Source organism: Gallinula chloropus, assembly GCF_964237585.1.
Source record: "Gallinula chloropus genome assembly, chromosome: 19".
NCBI classification, from domain to species: domain Eukaryota; kingdom Metazoa; phylum Chordata; class Aves; order Gruiformes; family Rallidae; genus Gallinula; species Gallinula chloropus.
The window spans coordinates 1061979-1078112 of NC_140104.1; the positions used below are offsets into that span (position 1 = coordinate 1061979).

The window sequence follows — 16134 nt, forward strand, 5'->3', positions numbered from 1 at the left end:
CCAGCAGCAGCCAGGGTGATGCTCCAGCACGTGGGAACAGGGGTCCTGCCCTTCCCAGTGCTGCGAGACATCTCTGCCTTTAGCTGTTGTAATGGGTTTCTAAAGTTAGCTGCACATTCTGCCCTCGGGCTCGAGCAGGACATTTCTCAGTTGTTTAATATCAAAAGTCCTAAAAAAAAAAGAAAGAAAAGAAAAAAGAAAGGAAGCAAAGCACAAAAGCAGCCCAGTCACTGCACGGCGAAGTTTATTCTGTCGCTTGTCCCGCAGAACTCAGCGGCTATTTTCAGTCATTTATGAGGAGTACAAGTGTGAATAGCTGCAGAAGTTTTGCAATTCCAAGACACCACACAGAGCTTCTAAAAAAAGCAAATTTAACCTTCCTAACAAAGCCTCTACAAGCATCCCACCCTTCCCAGGATCACGTTTCCCAGCCACTGATTTCAGGCAGCAAAAGCTCATCTCCCCCATTGCAAAGTCAATTAGCTGACGAAGGGGTCCCTGGCATATGGCAGCATCCCCCCCCCTCCCCTCTCCCCCCATCCCCATTGCCCCTCGCTGGCATCTGGCCCTGTGGGTGCCTCCCTTCCGGACCGGCTCGGTTCACCCCGTGCGGAGCGGGACAGGTGCGGGCTGGTCCCTGGGGGTCCCTCCCTCCCTCCCCTCAGTTGCTGAGTACTCTGAGTACTTTACATTTCGCCGCGGGCCGCAGCTCCTATAAATAACCCCGGGCTGCCCGCGGCAGATGCGAAGCCTGTCGCTGCCTCCTGCGCGCCCCGGTAGCGGCTCCAGCTTCCCAGCAGCGGGAATGGGAATGGATCTGGAGCTGCAATCAAATATTAATTGGAAGCAGCACTGTTCTCCTGTCTTCGGAGGGGAATTTTAATTGAGGAGCACCGATCACTAACAAGCTAACAACCTCCTCCTGCGCCGTGCGGTCACAGCCAGCCACGGCACGAACAGGGGGTGCTGGGACCCTTACAGCCTCTGCTATCACTTCTTTCTCCCCAAATCAACCCAAATTAGCAGTTCATCACCCAGAAAACCCACCACCAGCAATTGCTTGATACTAAAAAGGATCAGGTGTCAAGGAGATTAGCTACAAGGGAAGTAAAGCCCTGTACAAGGCAGGTACTGCCTGGGTGAAGCTGTTGCACCCCCCAGGGCAACCAAAGCTCAGCAGAAATACCTCTGCCAGGAGAAGGTCCAGAGCATCCCAGTGAGGTCAGTCCTGACCAGCAACACCTCCCTTTGTGCCCATGGAATTCTGAGTACCTGAGTTGCTCCAGTCTGAGGACTCTGGTTCAAGAAGAGCATCTGCTGGTGCTCAGCTGGGTGATAGAAGGTGCTGCAGAAGGTCCCAAGAAGCCCTTCAGATGGAGCATGGAGCTGAGCAACAGCTTCATGTGACTGGAGAGGCAGTGAGAAGGCAACACATGGAGCAACCCCACCTTTGGGGATGGCTAATTTTTACCTGCCACTGTCTCACTGCCCTCTCAGAGCCCGCAGGACTGCGTGCTCTCTGGTCACCCAGTAAAGCCGAGCAAAGGAGGAACTCTCAAGTATCACAACACTTGAAGGTGTGAGCTGGGGAGGTTGTCTCTCCCCCTGCCTCATTTTCTGGCTAGATTTAGTCCTCCCAGTGTTGTGCTGAACTTGAAACAGGATGGACAGAGACATTGCTCTGCGAGGCATAGCTCTTATCTTGCTGTTTTCAGTCACTGGGTGAAGACTGAGCTCTCTGGGACACCAGGAGGGCATTGCCTCCTCTGGGGAGGAGGGACAGGCTGGAAGTGCCGTGTCCTGCAAACCAACCCTCTGTTTGCTGAGGCTTTGGGTTCCCCAGGGTGGGAGCAAGGAGGGATCATCAGCTCCATCCTACAAAGCAGAAAGCAAAGCTATAGCGAAGCGGCGGGCAGGGAACGAAGGGACAGATCCTGCTGTGGGGTGCCAGGGGAGCCGGTGCCAGCAGGGCCACATCCATCCATCACTGCCACATGTTGCCTGTGTCCCCGTTCTCGTGGAACTTGTGGAGGTGGTCGGCGTACCTGGGGAGAGGGCACAGCCACGTCAGCTCCCAGCAAGGTCTGAAGCGCTGTTTCGCTCTGCTTCGGAGCACTGGCCACCATAATCCACACCATGCTTTCCCCCCCAACGTGGGCAGCAGCACCCAGGAGCTGCTCCAGGCAGCTGGAGTCAAGGCACAGGGCTTGATCATGGTCTCCAGACTCAGGTTTGGCTTCACAGTCTTCCTCACCGGGCAGGAACTGCTCACGGGAGGGGATCTGGAACATGCCTGGCTGAAGACAGGCAGTTGCCCAGCTCCATGCACCTTCCCCCCCTACCCCATCCTTCCTTATTGCACTCAGGGTTTAAAACCCAATTCACTGCCCTCCTTTGCAGGGCAGAGGTGCACTGAAAGTAGTGCCCAAAAAAGCCGCTGCTGCAGACCCCCATGCTCTGCCCACCAAACCCGATGCTCCCGCGCCACAGGACCCCACGGGACCCAGCCTCCCCTGGCACTCACTTCTTGGCGCAGAACGCAGCACAGTCCCTCCCCACGCTCTCGCTCCAGGCTGTCTTGTAGAGCACCTGCAAAACAGGACATGTGGTCAGCTCTGCCCAGCCCCTGTCACTGCTGTGCCACCCCTCGTCCTGCCACCCTGTCCCTGCAGCCACCGGCAAGGTCTCTGCTGCGGTTTGCACACCCGCCCGTGGCTTTTGGGCATCAAGCAGAGACCTAAAGCGATGCCCGGGGTAAAATCAGTTATAGTGTGGAGAAGCCTGGTGTGTGTGTCAGGGGCTGTCCGCAGGAGGGCCAGGGTGACCTTGTCAGGGGGCTGTCCCCAGGAGGGTCAGGGTGACCCTCTCTGGTGGGTTATTTTTGCTGGGGGCGATGCTGCCGCAGCTGCTGCGCTTCGGGGCAAGGCGAGCGCGGCCGAGGCTGCGCGTGGATGGAGATGTGTTTTGGGAGCAGGCCTGAGGAAGGTCACTGCTCTGTTTGGCTCCTCTTTCCCTTTGTCGCACCAGGTTTCCATTTCAAAGCTGCGGTCTGAGGAGCTGGGGTTTTGGGAAGAGGGAGAAGCCTGCCTGTCCCAGGTGGATGCGTTAAAGCCTTGGCAGTTTGCAAGCTGGTGCTATCTTCTCCCCTGGGGAAATACTCTAACTCCACAAACTCCCTCCAGCAGGCCCCAGAGCAGGGGTAACTGAAATCACAACAAGCAGAAGGCAGTGCCTGGGAAGGGGCGAAGGCTGCGTCATCTCCCGGGACGTTGGTCCCACCACAGGGATGGAAGAGCCACAGACTTCACAGAATCCCAGAATCACACAACATCTGGAGTTGGAAGGGACCTCAAAAGCTCATCTAGCCCAACCCCCTGCCAGAGCAGGGTCACCCAGACTAAATCACACAGGATTTGTCCAGTTCCCAGTCAGACACACAGTGCGTGCCCAGCCCAGGCAGCGCTGGGTGCTGGATTTCAGGCCCTTTTATGTCTAGATGAAGTAAGATCATTCCAGCCATGTAATATTTATGAATTTTCCTTTTTAGGTTAGAGCTTTAAAGTTTAATGATGCATAACTTTTCATTTTCTTTGCTCCTTTCCTCACCAAAATAACACAAAGTTGGTTTTACTTTGGGAGGATCAGGATAGAAACACCGTTCTGATTTGTCTTTCATCTCGTTTCATTGTTTAATTATTTATTATTTTGAGGTTTGTGGTGTTGGTTTCTTTTCCCCTGAAATCACAGAATCACAGCATCACCTGGGCTGGAAGAGACCCTTCAGATCACCAAGTCCAAGCACAGCCTAACCCTGCCCAGCCCACCTCTAGATCATGTCCTTAAGCACTTCATCCACATGCCTTTTAAATCCCTCCAGGGACAGTGACTCCACCACCTCCCTGGGCAGCCTGTCCCAATGCCTGACAACCCTTTCAGTACAGAAAATCTTCCTGATCTCTGACCTAAATCTCCCCTGGTGCAGTTTTAAGCCATTTCCTCTCGTCCTATCCCTTGTCACCCAAGAGAAGAGACCAACCCCAACATCTCTGCAACTGCCTTGCAGGTGGTTGCAGAGAGTGATGAGGTTTCCCCTCAGCCTCCTTTTCTCAGGACTAAAAATCCCCAGCTCCCTCAGTTGCTCCTCACAGTACTTGTGCTCCAGACCCTTCCCCAGCTTCATTGTTCTCCTCTGGACACTCTCCAGCATCTCAGCATCATTCCTTTAGCGAGGGACCCAAAGCTGGACACAGCACTCGAGGTGCAGCCTCACCAGAGGAGGAACTATCACTTCCCTACTCCTGCTGGACACCCCATTCCTGACACGGGCCAGGGTGCCATTGGCCTTATGATAAATGAAGCCCCAGAAACTGTGCAGGGATATAGGAGGATTCTGTACCCCCATCCAGAGACTCTGGGCTGGCTCAAGCCCCTGTTCCTAACCAAAGCTCTACTTTTTCACTTCCAACCCTAATGCACAGTTAGAAAAACTGGACAACCAGGGGAAAGAAAACAGAGCCATGGAGCAACTGGGAAACACTGGGAGAAGCAGAGCTCACACAGTGGAATGCAGAGCTGGAGCTCATCATCCAGAGAGGCAGCGAATGTGGCTGAGCTCCACCATGCAGGAGGTGAAGGGATGCACCCAGAAACAGGCAGGTGAAATTGCACATGGTCTAGAAACACGTGAGGTCACGGGGATGCATTTTAGTGCTAAAATTTCTTATGCTATTACTTTTGCAATGATTAATCAAAATTAGTGATGGGAACGAATCAAAATTAATGATGGATGGGAACCAGACCTGCATGCAAAGATGCTAAACCCCATGTGAGCTCCCAGCACGGTGGCACCGGGGCCCCACGGCTGTTTCCAGGCACGAAGACACAGCCAGCTTCCAGCTCTGGCCCTGGGGCAGGTGTGTGCCCACCCAGGGGTGGCCATTCCCACCCCGTAGAGCTGAGGGGAGATTTGTAGGCTTGTGTGTGTCTCTGCTGAAGGGCAATGCCCACGCTCCCAGCCGCGCCGGAGCCAGCGGTGCCCCAGCTGCAATGCACTCGCTTGGTGCAGTATCTTAACCCTGCAAAAACAGGCCCTGGCTGGGATGGTCGCTGACATTCCACTGGGGTCCCACCCCTGTGTGACCCCCACACTTACCAGGAAGACGAGGCAGTGCAGGAACAGGGTGTAGAAGAAGGCAACGGTACGGGCTGTCTTGTTGGACAGGATGAGTCTCCCCTGCAGCAAGAGCAGAACAGAAACTCTTTTTAATTTGGGTTGGTGGAAACGAGCCCTCTCAGTGCACAGGCTTGGAGAGACCCTGCCCAGGATGGGGGTTTGTGCCAGACCCTATGCAAACCCGCAGTGGGGGAGCAGGGGGGCACAGAGTGCTTTGCCACCCGCCTGTGCCCATTTCTGAGCAGCTGCTCTCCTTTGAGGTGACTACCACAAATGCAGATCCTCTCAGCCCCCAAGGTGAATTTGGGGCTGCAAACCGTGAGGTGGTTCATCCCCACTGAAAACTCTCTTGGGGGGCTCGTTTTGAGCCACCTTTACCCCAGCTTCTGTGCAGCACCCCCATGGCAGCCCTGGCTCGGTGCCTGCCTGCGGCTCAGCGCCGCTCCGGAGAGAAACCCCGGCAGTAATTAAGTCTCACACATTTTTAATTCATGAGCTCAAGGAACTTGTGATTTGCAGCGTCCCCTCGCTGCCTCCATGGCAGGGTGGCTGAGTGACTGCTGTGCTGTGCTCCTGACTGCTGGCCCTGCCACCCTGCACCCTGGCTCTGCTGCTGCACCCCAAGAACGGCCCAGGATGGTCTCGTAGCCAGACCCACAGCATCAGTGCAGCCCCTCTCAAGCACCCCAGAAAGTGGTCATCCCTGAAACACTCTGCCCTGGGATCTACACACCCCTCCAGCTCCTGGCATCCCTTCATGTGAACCTCCAGCCAGCTCAGCTGAATGCCACTGCAGTCCTGTGCTGGGGCTCTGCGTCCTCCAGCACCGGCTGCAACGGGCAGGTAAAGCAGGATGAAGGGCTCAGCTTGGTGTGGAGCCCCCAGCGCTGGCAGCAGTGAGGCTGTGAGCATGCTGAGAGCCACATACACCCCCTGCCAGGCTGCAGGGCTGAGCACCTTGGACAATTTAAGTCCTCCAGGATGCTGGCCACTGCTGGACTATTGGTTTTGGGAGATGGGGCTGGACCCCTGGCTGGTCTCCCCAGTAACAGCCCTTCTGCTCCACAGGGAGAGGCTCATGGATGGAGCTGGTGGTCTGGGCAGGTCCCTGGGGTCCCACAGCTTGGGCTGATGCCCTTCCTATTTGCCACAGGTATCTGTATTTAAGGGAAGGTCTTCACCCTCTCCTTGCCTGCCCACAATGACAGCTCACATGCTGCCTCCTCCCACTGCCACTCCCCAGCATGGCTGGGTATCACCGCAGGAGAGGCCACAGGGTGGAGGAGCATCCTTGGAAGGCACGTAGCACTGCTTGGGCTGAGAAAAAGCACCCCCAAAGTAGGGACTGCAAGAGAAACATCACCCCAAGGGGTTTTGGAGAGGAACCAGGAGCATAGACATTCCTTGGGCATCTTCAAACCTCACTAGTAACCTGGGCTGCAGGCTTACCCAGCAAAGCCATTCCTGAAATACTTACCCTCCACTCTGCCAGTCCTACGCCAGCCCACAGAGATGGCCGAGCTCACTGGGTCCCAGAAATGCTGTGGGGCTGGGCCATGTCACGCTCAAACCCTCATTTTGGAGCGGCCACTGAACAGCAGCCAGACCCTGACCACATCTGATCCCTTCTGGCCCACGACACGGGGGTCCCAGTGGGAAAACCTTCCTGTCCATCCCCTCAAAAGAGCCAAAGTCTGGAGTGACCACAGCCTAGAAAAGCAGTTTTTGAAGGACAGCTCCTACCCTTCTACATAGCAACTTTTTATTCCTGCTGTAAAAGCTAGGGATTCATTATGGACATAAGCACATTCCCCAAACCACCACGTGGGCTTCCCAAAGCTGCCATTAAAACCCACAGATCTCCCACCAAACCAATTCAGGGCTGAAATCTTCTTTGCTATTCATGGCCACGGTGGAGGCTGCTGTAACAAACAAGATTATGTTCTTAAATATTCCCAAGGAATAGCTCCCCTAAGTCAGTTTTTTTGTAAATGCCTTTCATTAATTCTCCGTGGTGCTGGCACGCCACCCAATCCATATTCATGTTGGCATTTGCTTGGTTTTTATGCAAATGACAACTTTGCCTTTATTACAAGATATTTCTGTGCTCTGGCTGTTGCAGACCAGCCCTCCCATGTTAACCTCTGTTGCAGGGGTTAACTCAGCCAAAACCCCATCCAGAGCTGGTTGCCAATGTCACAAGTTTGGATATAAGTCAGATCTTCTCAATGGCCCTATCTGAGCTCAGAGAGTAGCATTCATCCCTAAGAGATGGTAGCCAAAACCAGGGGTGGCAGCAGCAGCCCTCCTGCCCACCATGGCCCTGGCAAGGGTCCTCTGCTGCTGCAGCTACCAGCAGCTCCCATGGGATGGAGTGGGGAAAAAGGGAAAGGCAAGGGAGGAAAGCCAGGTCTCCTAAACTGAGCCCCAGAGCAGCCCTGGTACAGTTCGCATCCCTGTGCAGGGAGCAGGGATGGGGGTCTGCCTTCCACCCAGGGCCAAGCTCAGCAGCAGCAGCCTTCCTGGTGCAGGTACTGGGGTAAAAACCTCTCACCACCGGCTGTGGCACGGCAGGAGCAGCGGACTCACCATGCTCAGCGTGGCTTTGTCCCAGGGACTGAGGCTCAGGTACTTCCGCTGGCGTTCCTGCAGGGAAATGGTGTGAGAACCTGAGCCGGGCGCTTCAAGGGCTGGGTGAGGGTTTGTGAGCGAGGGAAGGGGCTCTGTGCCTTGGGATGTGCACACAGCCTTGGGCACACCACGGATGTACAGTGGCTGTGTTTGTGTTTTAAGGTGTGTGGCACACGAGCATGCATTATGCTGCCAGAGTGCTGCCCCTGGATTCCCCCAAGAGGCCCCACCCCATGGCTGCTCCTTCCCTTCGACACAGCCCAGCAAAGCGAGGTGCTTCCCGAGAGCCTCGGGAGCCTCCTCCCTCCCCACGCCAGGAGCAGCTGTGCTCTGCCACACCAGAACACGGCTGGCTGGCTCCTACCCGGACTGCAGGACAAAACCGCGGCAGAAGGAGGGGCTGGTGTGGAAGGGGGGTGCTGGGGGCTGTTCATACCTTCCTGCTGAAGGAGGAGAAGGGGTCCAGGCGCTCTTCATACTGGGAGGAGTAGCGCTGCTCGGTGTCGTCCCTGCTGCCGCCCTGCAGAAGCAAAGGCAGGGTGAGAGACAGCAGGTGCCTGTGCTGGTGTGGCTGCCTCTTACCTCTGTGTGTGTGTCCCAGTGTAAGCAGTGCATGGACACACAGCACAGGGCCCCAGACCACCCTCCCCGGGCTTCTTTGAGCTGCTCATTTGGAAGAAATGCCCCCCAAGGATGGAGCAGCACAGCCCAGAGCTGACCATGGGACCAGCAGGATCAGTGCCCTTCCAAAAGGAGAAGCAGGAGCTATTTAACAAAGTCCATAGGGTCTCCACCTGCAGCCCCTATTTTATGTCCTTTCCATGAAATAATAGTCACCTGTGTTCCCCCTGAGAGCTCACTGGGAAACACCTGGGCCACTGCAAATCCCACCCGAAGCCCTCTGCTGCTGGGCCAGGTAAGAGGGAGACAGCGGTTCAGGAGGAGGAAATCAGCAATTAAACATCCAGCTCTGATTGGCTGGGCAAGGGGCAAGGAGAGAGAAGGCAGCTCCTTGAAAGGAGTGGAAGATTTAGGTCGGTTCAGCCAGGCTGGGTTCAAACAGCTCCCTGGACAGGGGTTCCCCTGGTGCAGCCTTGCAGCTGGACCAACAGCAGTGAGCCCCGAGGATGCTCATGCAGCCTGAGTGTTCCTGCTCCTCCCTTCTCCAACGCTACCTCTGCAGGTCAGGAGGGCTGCAGATGCCTCATCATCACTCCTACCCAGGACCAGCCTGGAGACAGCACATGCTGGACCAGTGTGAACCTGAGCTCCCAGCTCGCACATCCCTGCTCCACGACTTCCATACCAATCCATCCCTCTCCTCCCGAAACGAGCCTTCCCCAGCTCTGCCCCACCAGCACGCTGATGCTGCTGACATTTACCGGGCCCGTTACTACGTGCTGGTGGTTGTCCTGCCCGGTGGCTCCGTTTCCCTGTGGGTAAGCCCGTGGCACACAGACCTTTAGCAAATATGCCCTTACGCGCCGCAATACGATCCGCAGGTCACCGCGCAGCCAGGAGCCAGCGATGAGACCAGCTCCCCGATTTAGGGGCCACGCATTCGCTGCAGCCTGGCCTTACTGAATGATCTTTGATGATTATTTTTAATGTGTCACATGCCTGGTTAGGTGGTGAATTATGCAACGCCCCGCGCTGCTGCGTGGAGGGCTCTGCTCTTTAGGTCATGTGAATGGCATTCAGGGGTTGCCTCGTGGCAGCAGATAAACAGGGATATGATCCCCCGTGGGAGAAGCGGGCAAAAATGTCAGAGGGGCCGACCCAGCGTCATCACTGAGACATAAATAAAAGAGCCAAATAAGGTTCTTCGTGGCTGCAGGAGTTTCCCATCCCCAAATGTTATTAAAATATCCAGCAATAAACCGGACTCGGTCCAGGCAGCGTGCAAGGGCAGCAGCTCTGGGGGAGGACGGCAGGGCGGGCAGGGCGAGGAGCCAGCGCTCAAACCGACACCCCTTCCCCTGGCACTGCTGCTTCTGCAGCTCTGAGGAAAGCCCGAGGTCACGGTAGCCCAGCTCCAACCAAGGAAGTGGCTGCAGTTCAGGGTGGCACCCTGAAACCCCAGGTATTTCCAGGGGTGAAACCCCTCACAGGCACAGGATGAGCAGAGCGGGTTTCAGCAAAGTCTGACCCTCCACTCCCCAAACTCCTGCTGGGATTACTGGGACAGCTTTGGGCTGGTGTATGCTCTTTCTGGGGATGGTCCCTGGCTGCCTGGGAGAGTGGGAAGCTGAGCAGCCTGCTCTGCCAGCCACAAGAAATTCAGGGCAGTGGGAAATCAGCATCGTATGATGGGGAATTGTTTTCCACCTTCTAACTGCAGGGATTTAGTGCAGGAGGTCCCAGTTTAACCTCCTGCTTCCTCAGGCAGGAGTTTTGTCAACTTGCCTGCTGGAGCATCATCCTGCCAGCACCCAGCACCAAAGGGGGTTGTACCAGCTCTTTTAGGGAGGAAATTTGAGCTTCTGGCATCAAAGACGCAGGACACCCTTCAGCACAGTTAGAAATGACCTTCCTGGCAGAGGGCTGGGCACCTGCTCCTCCAGACAGAGTGCTGCACCCTTTTTCACCCCAATTATCTCCCATTTCCCAATTTTCATGCAAGGTCCATGTGGGTAACATGCTGTTTCCCTGTTACTCTGGTACACAGAGGGCAATGGTCTATGTTTGGGGTCTGCCTGTCCATGTGAAACCAGCTGGAGGACAGACAGCCAGCCACTCACCCGGCCAGGGTAGCTCTGGAGGAACTTGATCTTCTCATAGAGCTTGATGTTGTCAGCTCTCAGGTTGTCCAGCTCACTCTGCAGGGCGTGCACCGTGTGCTGCATCATGCGGTTCTCCTGCACGGGGCGAGCAAGGGGCCGTCAGCAGCTGGCTGCGGGGGGACTGGGTCTGACCCGGTGGGGCGCAGAAGCAGAGGCTGATGTGCAGCATCCAGCCAGGGCTCAGTCCCTCCTCAGGAATTAAAATCCACCTCCATTTGAATTAAAATTGCTCCCAGGTTAAAATTGTCCCAGCTGCTGCTCAACAGGGCCCCCAGACCTGAACCAGTAATGAAACTGGTCCCTCCATGGCCAAAGGAGGGCCGGGGCAGCCCAGGTGACTGTGGGTGGCTTTGGGCTGAGACCCGGCCCCATGGGCTGTGCGAAGGCAACCTGCTGCCTTCAACGAGGTTATGGTGAGCTGGTCTCTGCTTTGCAGAGCTGCTGGGTTTTCACCCCAAACCATGTTCCCTGGGTGCTTTATATTCATTCCCAAGTGCTGTGCTGGATGGCCAGGCACGCCTGCGAGATGCCAGGGGCTGGGGCCTGTCCTTGAAGGAGAGCAGCACCCCGGGCTGGGGGGGGCTTTGGTCCTGCTAACAGCAGGATCTGTTTTTCTCTGGGTTGCCGTGGCTGCCTGTGTCCCGCGGATAATGAATTCCCCATGGTCATTAGAGCAGCCAGCCTCAGGCGGCAGCCCCCGCACGGCCGCCCTCCCCACCCCACCTACCCCCTCCAGCTCCTGGTTCCTGGCCCGGAAGCGTTCCCTCTGGCTGGAGATGATGGAGAGGAGAGAGTCCACCTGCCCCTCGGGGAATGAGGTGCCTGGTGATGGTGTGTGACCTGTGGATGAGGCTTGGCATGAGAGATGGACCCAGCAGGTGCCCACCACCCCCCCAGAGCAAGTGGGGCTTGCTCGAGGTTCCCCATCCGACACTGCAGGACCTCAGGGGTGCCCTGGCAGATGAACTCCCATGCACAGCTCTAATGAGCAGGGACTAGTTCACAGCTTCACAGAACTGTTGGGGCAGGAAGGGACCCCAGAGCCCATGGGGTCCAACCCCCTGCCAAAGCAGGGTCCCTAGGACAGGGTGCACAGGTTTGTGGGCAGATGGGGCTGGAATCTCTGCAGAGAAGGAGACTCCACACCCCCTGGGCAGCCTGTCCCAGGGCTCCCTCACCCTCACCGGGAAGAAGTTCTTCCCCAGATTGGTGGGGAACAACCTGTGCTCAAACTTGAGCCCATCACCCCTTGTCCTGTCCCCACAGACACTGAGAAGAGGCTGTCCATGGCCCCCTGGGTCCCACCCTTCAGATAATGATAAACACTGATCAGATCCCCTCTCAGTCTCTTCTCTCCAGGCTGAACAGCCCCAGTTCCCTCAGCCTTTCCTCGTAGGGAGATGCTCTAGGCCCTTAATCACCTTCGTAGCCCTTGGCTGGACTCTCTCTGGGAGATCCCTGTCTTGTTTGTCTGTAGTTCCTATGCTCTTTTTCATGTTTTGGGACTTATCCCACGAATGAACAGGTTCACCCCCCAGAGACAACCAGATTTATTATTTGGTGCTTTCCCGTGACCCCAGTGCCCCCAGTCCCTGCCATGACTGTGTCCCGCAGCTTCTGCAGCAGCTGTAGCCCAAAGGGAAGACCCAGTGCCACGACCAGCCCCTCCATCCACCCAACCTCCTGCCCCTTCCCCTCCTTGACAACCAGTCACCCCAGTTTGCACTTCCTCCTCGTTCAGCCACCCCAGCGAATCAGCGGCTGCTCTCCCGCAGCCATCACCAGCTTGCTGCACCCAGTGACCCCATTTTGTGGGTGCCCTGTGTAGCCGCTCCCCCCTGTGATGAGGGTCTGGAGGTGCTCAGGGGTGGGGGGGGGGCACTGTGGCCACCCCTCCCTGCTCTGCCTTCCCGGCAGCAGGAGGCATCCGCAGCCAAGGAGAAACGCGTCCCCGAGGCCGTGACTCAACGGGCTGCACAGAGGAGCTATTCATAGCGCAGGATGGGTGGCTGCAGGTTGTTTGGCTTGGTGGGACTGTTGCTGTGATATTGTTTATCGTGTGTTTTCAAAACCTTTAAAAACAAAAAACACCCCCCCCCCCCCCCCAAAAAAAAAAGGGGAAAAGGGAAGGAAGTGGGTTTTCTTCCAGAGGAGCCAAACGTCGCTGTTTGTTTGAGTGCTTTTCTCCTGCAGACCTCAGCGCAGGAGCCAGCCTAAAGAAAATATTTAGCTTGTTGGCTCTGGAGAGGGTTTGGTGTGGGAAGAGCAGGAGTTGAACGCAGGGTGTTTGGCTCAGCCTGGGTTCACCAGCTCAGCATGGTGCTGGGCCCAGCACATGCCCCCTGTGCTGTCTCAGAGCTGCTGGAGCACCAGCAAACCATGCCAAGCATGCAAAACCCACCAGCAGCCCCAATGAAGGACACGCTGAGCAGGAGGTGTCTCTGCCTGCTCAGGAGCATCCTCATGCCTCCATCCCTGGAGAGGTGACCACCCTGCCCGTGCCACCACGATGGACCCCGACAGCACCTCAGCGCGTGGGCTCTGCGTCTCACCATAAAACTGTGCTGTGGCCTCCTTGATGGGCTCAGGAATCTTCTCCAGGCTGGGGACAGCTGCACCCTGGGCAGTGAAAGCAGAAGAGATTAAGTGTTTCCCACCTGCCTGAAGGTCAAACCGAACCCCTCCTGGGTCCTGCTGCTGCCCCGACATCCGCTCATTGGAAGCATTGCTGCTGAACAGACACTCTGCAAGGATCAAGCCAAAGACAACACAGAGAAGCTGGTGTTCAGCCCTCCAATCCCACCGTTTTGCAGGAAGGAGAAGGGCTGGATAATCCCTGGATGCCACCACCCCCTTCTCAGGCCAACACTGTCCCATTGCATGGGCAGGATGAACCTTCTGCTGGGTGAGCTGTGAGATGGAAAGACAAAGGAGAAAAAAAAAGACGGGTGGTGGTGGTGGGGGTGTGGGGGTGTGGTGGTGGAGGGGAAGAAGAGGAGGTGCTAAACCAGCTCCCATGCCTGCTGTCAGCCCCTCCATCGGGGAGGTGCAACCCCTGGGGCCATCTGGGGTGGTGGTCCCTGCCTGCTGCCGAGTGTTGTGGGGTGGGGTTACCTCTGCATCTGGGCGGCGCATGGTGGACAGGGCTTGGATGGTGCTGAGGTCGTGCTCCAGCTTGGCGATGAGCTCCTTCTGGCCAGCCAGTGTGGACACAGCCTCTGTCAGCTGGATCTGCAGCTCCGCACAGCGCACTGGAAAAGAGAGCCAGGGCCATCACCCAGGGGTGTCCCAAACCCCCAAAGTTTGCCAAGGAGACACCAAAATGCAGAGATTCCCCCAACCTGAAGTACTAGTGTCAACTCCATTTTCTCCTTGTTTCTGGGGCCAGCAGCAGGGACCACGCAGGCACTCCCAGCTCTGCTCCAGGCAGAAGTGGCCAGGGCTCCAGCCCACCTCAGTGATGCCCCAGGCAGGACCAGTGCCATGTCCCAGCACTGGAGGCAATGCAACTGGGCAGCTGCAAATGCATCAGTAAAACAGTTTTTTGGTGGCTGAGGGGTACCTGGCAGCATCTTGGGGGGGACCTGGAGAGGGATAAGGGGAGCAGAGCCCAAGAACCAAGGCCTGGGTCCGGTCTGCACAGAAAAAGCATGATGGAGGTGAGCTCTGGGTATTGCGTCCCCTGCCATGGGCACTGGGACAGGCACATATGGCCACTGTGGAGGGTTGGAGTGGGGTGTGGACATCTCCCAGGAGAGGCTCTGGTGGGTCCCATCCCGCCTCCAGGTGCTGGGTGAGGCCGCACAGCCCCCAGCAGGCCCACTCAGCCAAACGAGCCCACGTTCCAGTTGCATCTCCCCCTCCGCCCCCCAGTAAAACCCACACCCTAAACCACAACAGGCGCTGGCTGGAATGCTCCAGGAGCAAAACAAAAGCCTCTCATTCCCCTCACATGACCCCGGTCCAGATGTGAAGCAACGGGGAGATGCGTCGGGGCCAAAACGCAGCTACCACGCGAGCGCAGGCCCGGCGCTGCAGGGCAGGCCCCTCGCTCTGTTCGCAGCTCCAGCCCAACACACACAGTGTCAGCAAGCAGGAGCTGCCTCCTGCAGCAGAAAGCTACTCGTTTCACCTTTCTCCCTTGCTGCCAGCCACACCTGGGCCTCCGCCCGGCTGGAAATAAAGCTCCATGTTCAGACCCTGCGCTTTGCACCGCAGCCTCTGCCGCAGGGACGCAGGATACGGCCATCCCTGCCTGCGTTTCCAGGTGGGTGAAAGCTCAGGTCCCAGCTGCTCCAGTCCCTCCCTGATAATTCCCGTTGTAATTATTCCCCTGAATTGCAGACGGCTGGAAGGCAAAAAGCCTCATTTATCAACAGCCAGGGAACAAGAGATGCAGGGGCTGCCTGGGAAGCAGCCCTGCCGGGGAGAGGCGAGGGCAGACTGCGGCGCCCGCGGGGCCTCCTGCCCTCTCTGAAGGCTTCAGATGAGAGGTGCAAAGCGTGTGCCGCTCCGTTCCAGCTCACCCAGGCCCACTGGGTTGCGAGCTGCCCCACGTACCCCAAAATGGGGCGGTGGTGGTGGCGGTGGGTTCCTTGCACAGGGCTCAATGCCCTGCAGAGCCTGCTTGGGTGGGATGGAGACAGAGCAGCAAGGGCGCTGGAGCCGCCATATGGGGGCTGAAGCAGTGATGGGGGCTGGAGCCGCGATGGGTCTGGAGCGAAGCCGTGCCCGAAGCCAACGCTGCTTTCCCACCAAGCAGGGGCGAATTCCCCCCCCTTCAATCAGAAACGCAACGCCCGTGTTACTGGCGTGGGACCCAGCCCGCCTGCAGGGACCGGGAGGTGACACGCACTGCGGACACGGCACATGGATTGATTTGTTCCTCCCCCGCGTATCTGCGATCCGCAGCGCGGAGCTGCGCGGGCAGCGCTGCGGTAGAGGCGCAGCCCCGCTGGAGGTCAGTGTTTCCCCAGAAACGGGGGCTGGCACCGGCCATGGGTGGCCTGATGCAAAATGTTTGCATTAACGTGATTTGGGAAGAAGAAAACCTCCTCCCTACGGTTAATTATTTAATTGGCTGGCTCTTTAAATTGCATTAAAACGTAATTGGGAAGCTATTGCTGGCCAAACCTGGGCTGTGGGGCCCAATCCTGCAGAAGGCAGCCCCGATCGTTGTGCAGAGGGCCCAATGCTGCTGCCCAGTTACACTGAGATTTTCAGTTAGCTCAGGAGGTAAAAAAGGGTCAAAAAGAAACACGTCTCCCAGTTTTAAGAAAAGCCATGTGCTTCCCCCACTCCTTGGCTTTCAGCATTGGCCAGTCATCTACAACCCACCCGTGCAAACCCAAAAGACTGAAAGGGAATCACAGACTCACGGAATTGTAGGGCTGGGAGGGACCTCCAGGGCTCATCAGGTCCAACCCCCTGCCCAAGCAGGGTCCCCAGGACAGGGCACACAGGTTGGCATCCACATGGGTCTGGAGTATCTCCACAGGAGGAGACTGCACACCCCCCTGGGCAGCCTGTCCCAGGGCTCCCTCACCC

General features: G+C 57.0%; 1 protein-coding gene across 1 annotated transcript in view; it reads right to left on the reverse strand.

Annotated features, from left to right (window-relative positions):
- Positions 1-666: 666 nt before the first annotated feature.
- The window catches only part of CUX1 (cut like homeobox 1), a 275245-nt gene continuing 259777 nt past the window's right edge, over positions 667-16134 (reverse strand). The window contains exons 15-23 of the mRNA XM_084272882.1: positions 13702-13838; positions 13140-13206; positions 11315-11427; positions 10546-10662; positions 8241-8324; positions 7763-7819; positions 5153-5233; positions 2525-2589; positions 667-2045 (exon numbers count right to left, since the gene is read on the reverse strand). Of these exons, the coding sequence (XP_084129008.1) occupies positions 1985-2045; positions 2525-2589; positions 5153-5233; positions 7763-7819; positions 8241-8324; positions 10546-10662; positions 11315-11427; positions 13140-13206; positions 13702-13838 (782 nt within the window). The 3' untranslated portion in view covers positions 667-1984. The remainder of the gene's footprint in view (positions 2046-2524; positions 2590-5152; positions 5234-7762; positions 7820-8240; positions 8325-10545; positions 10663-11314; positions 11428-13139; positions 13207-13701; positions 13839-16134) is intronic.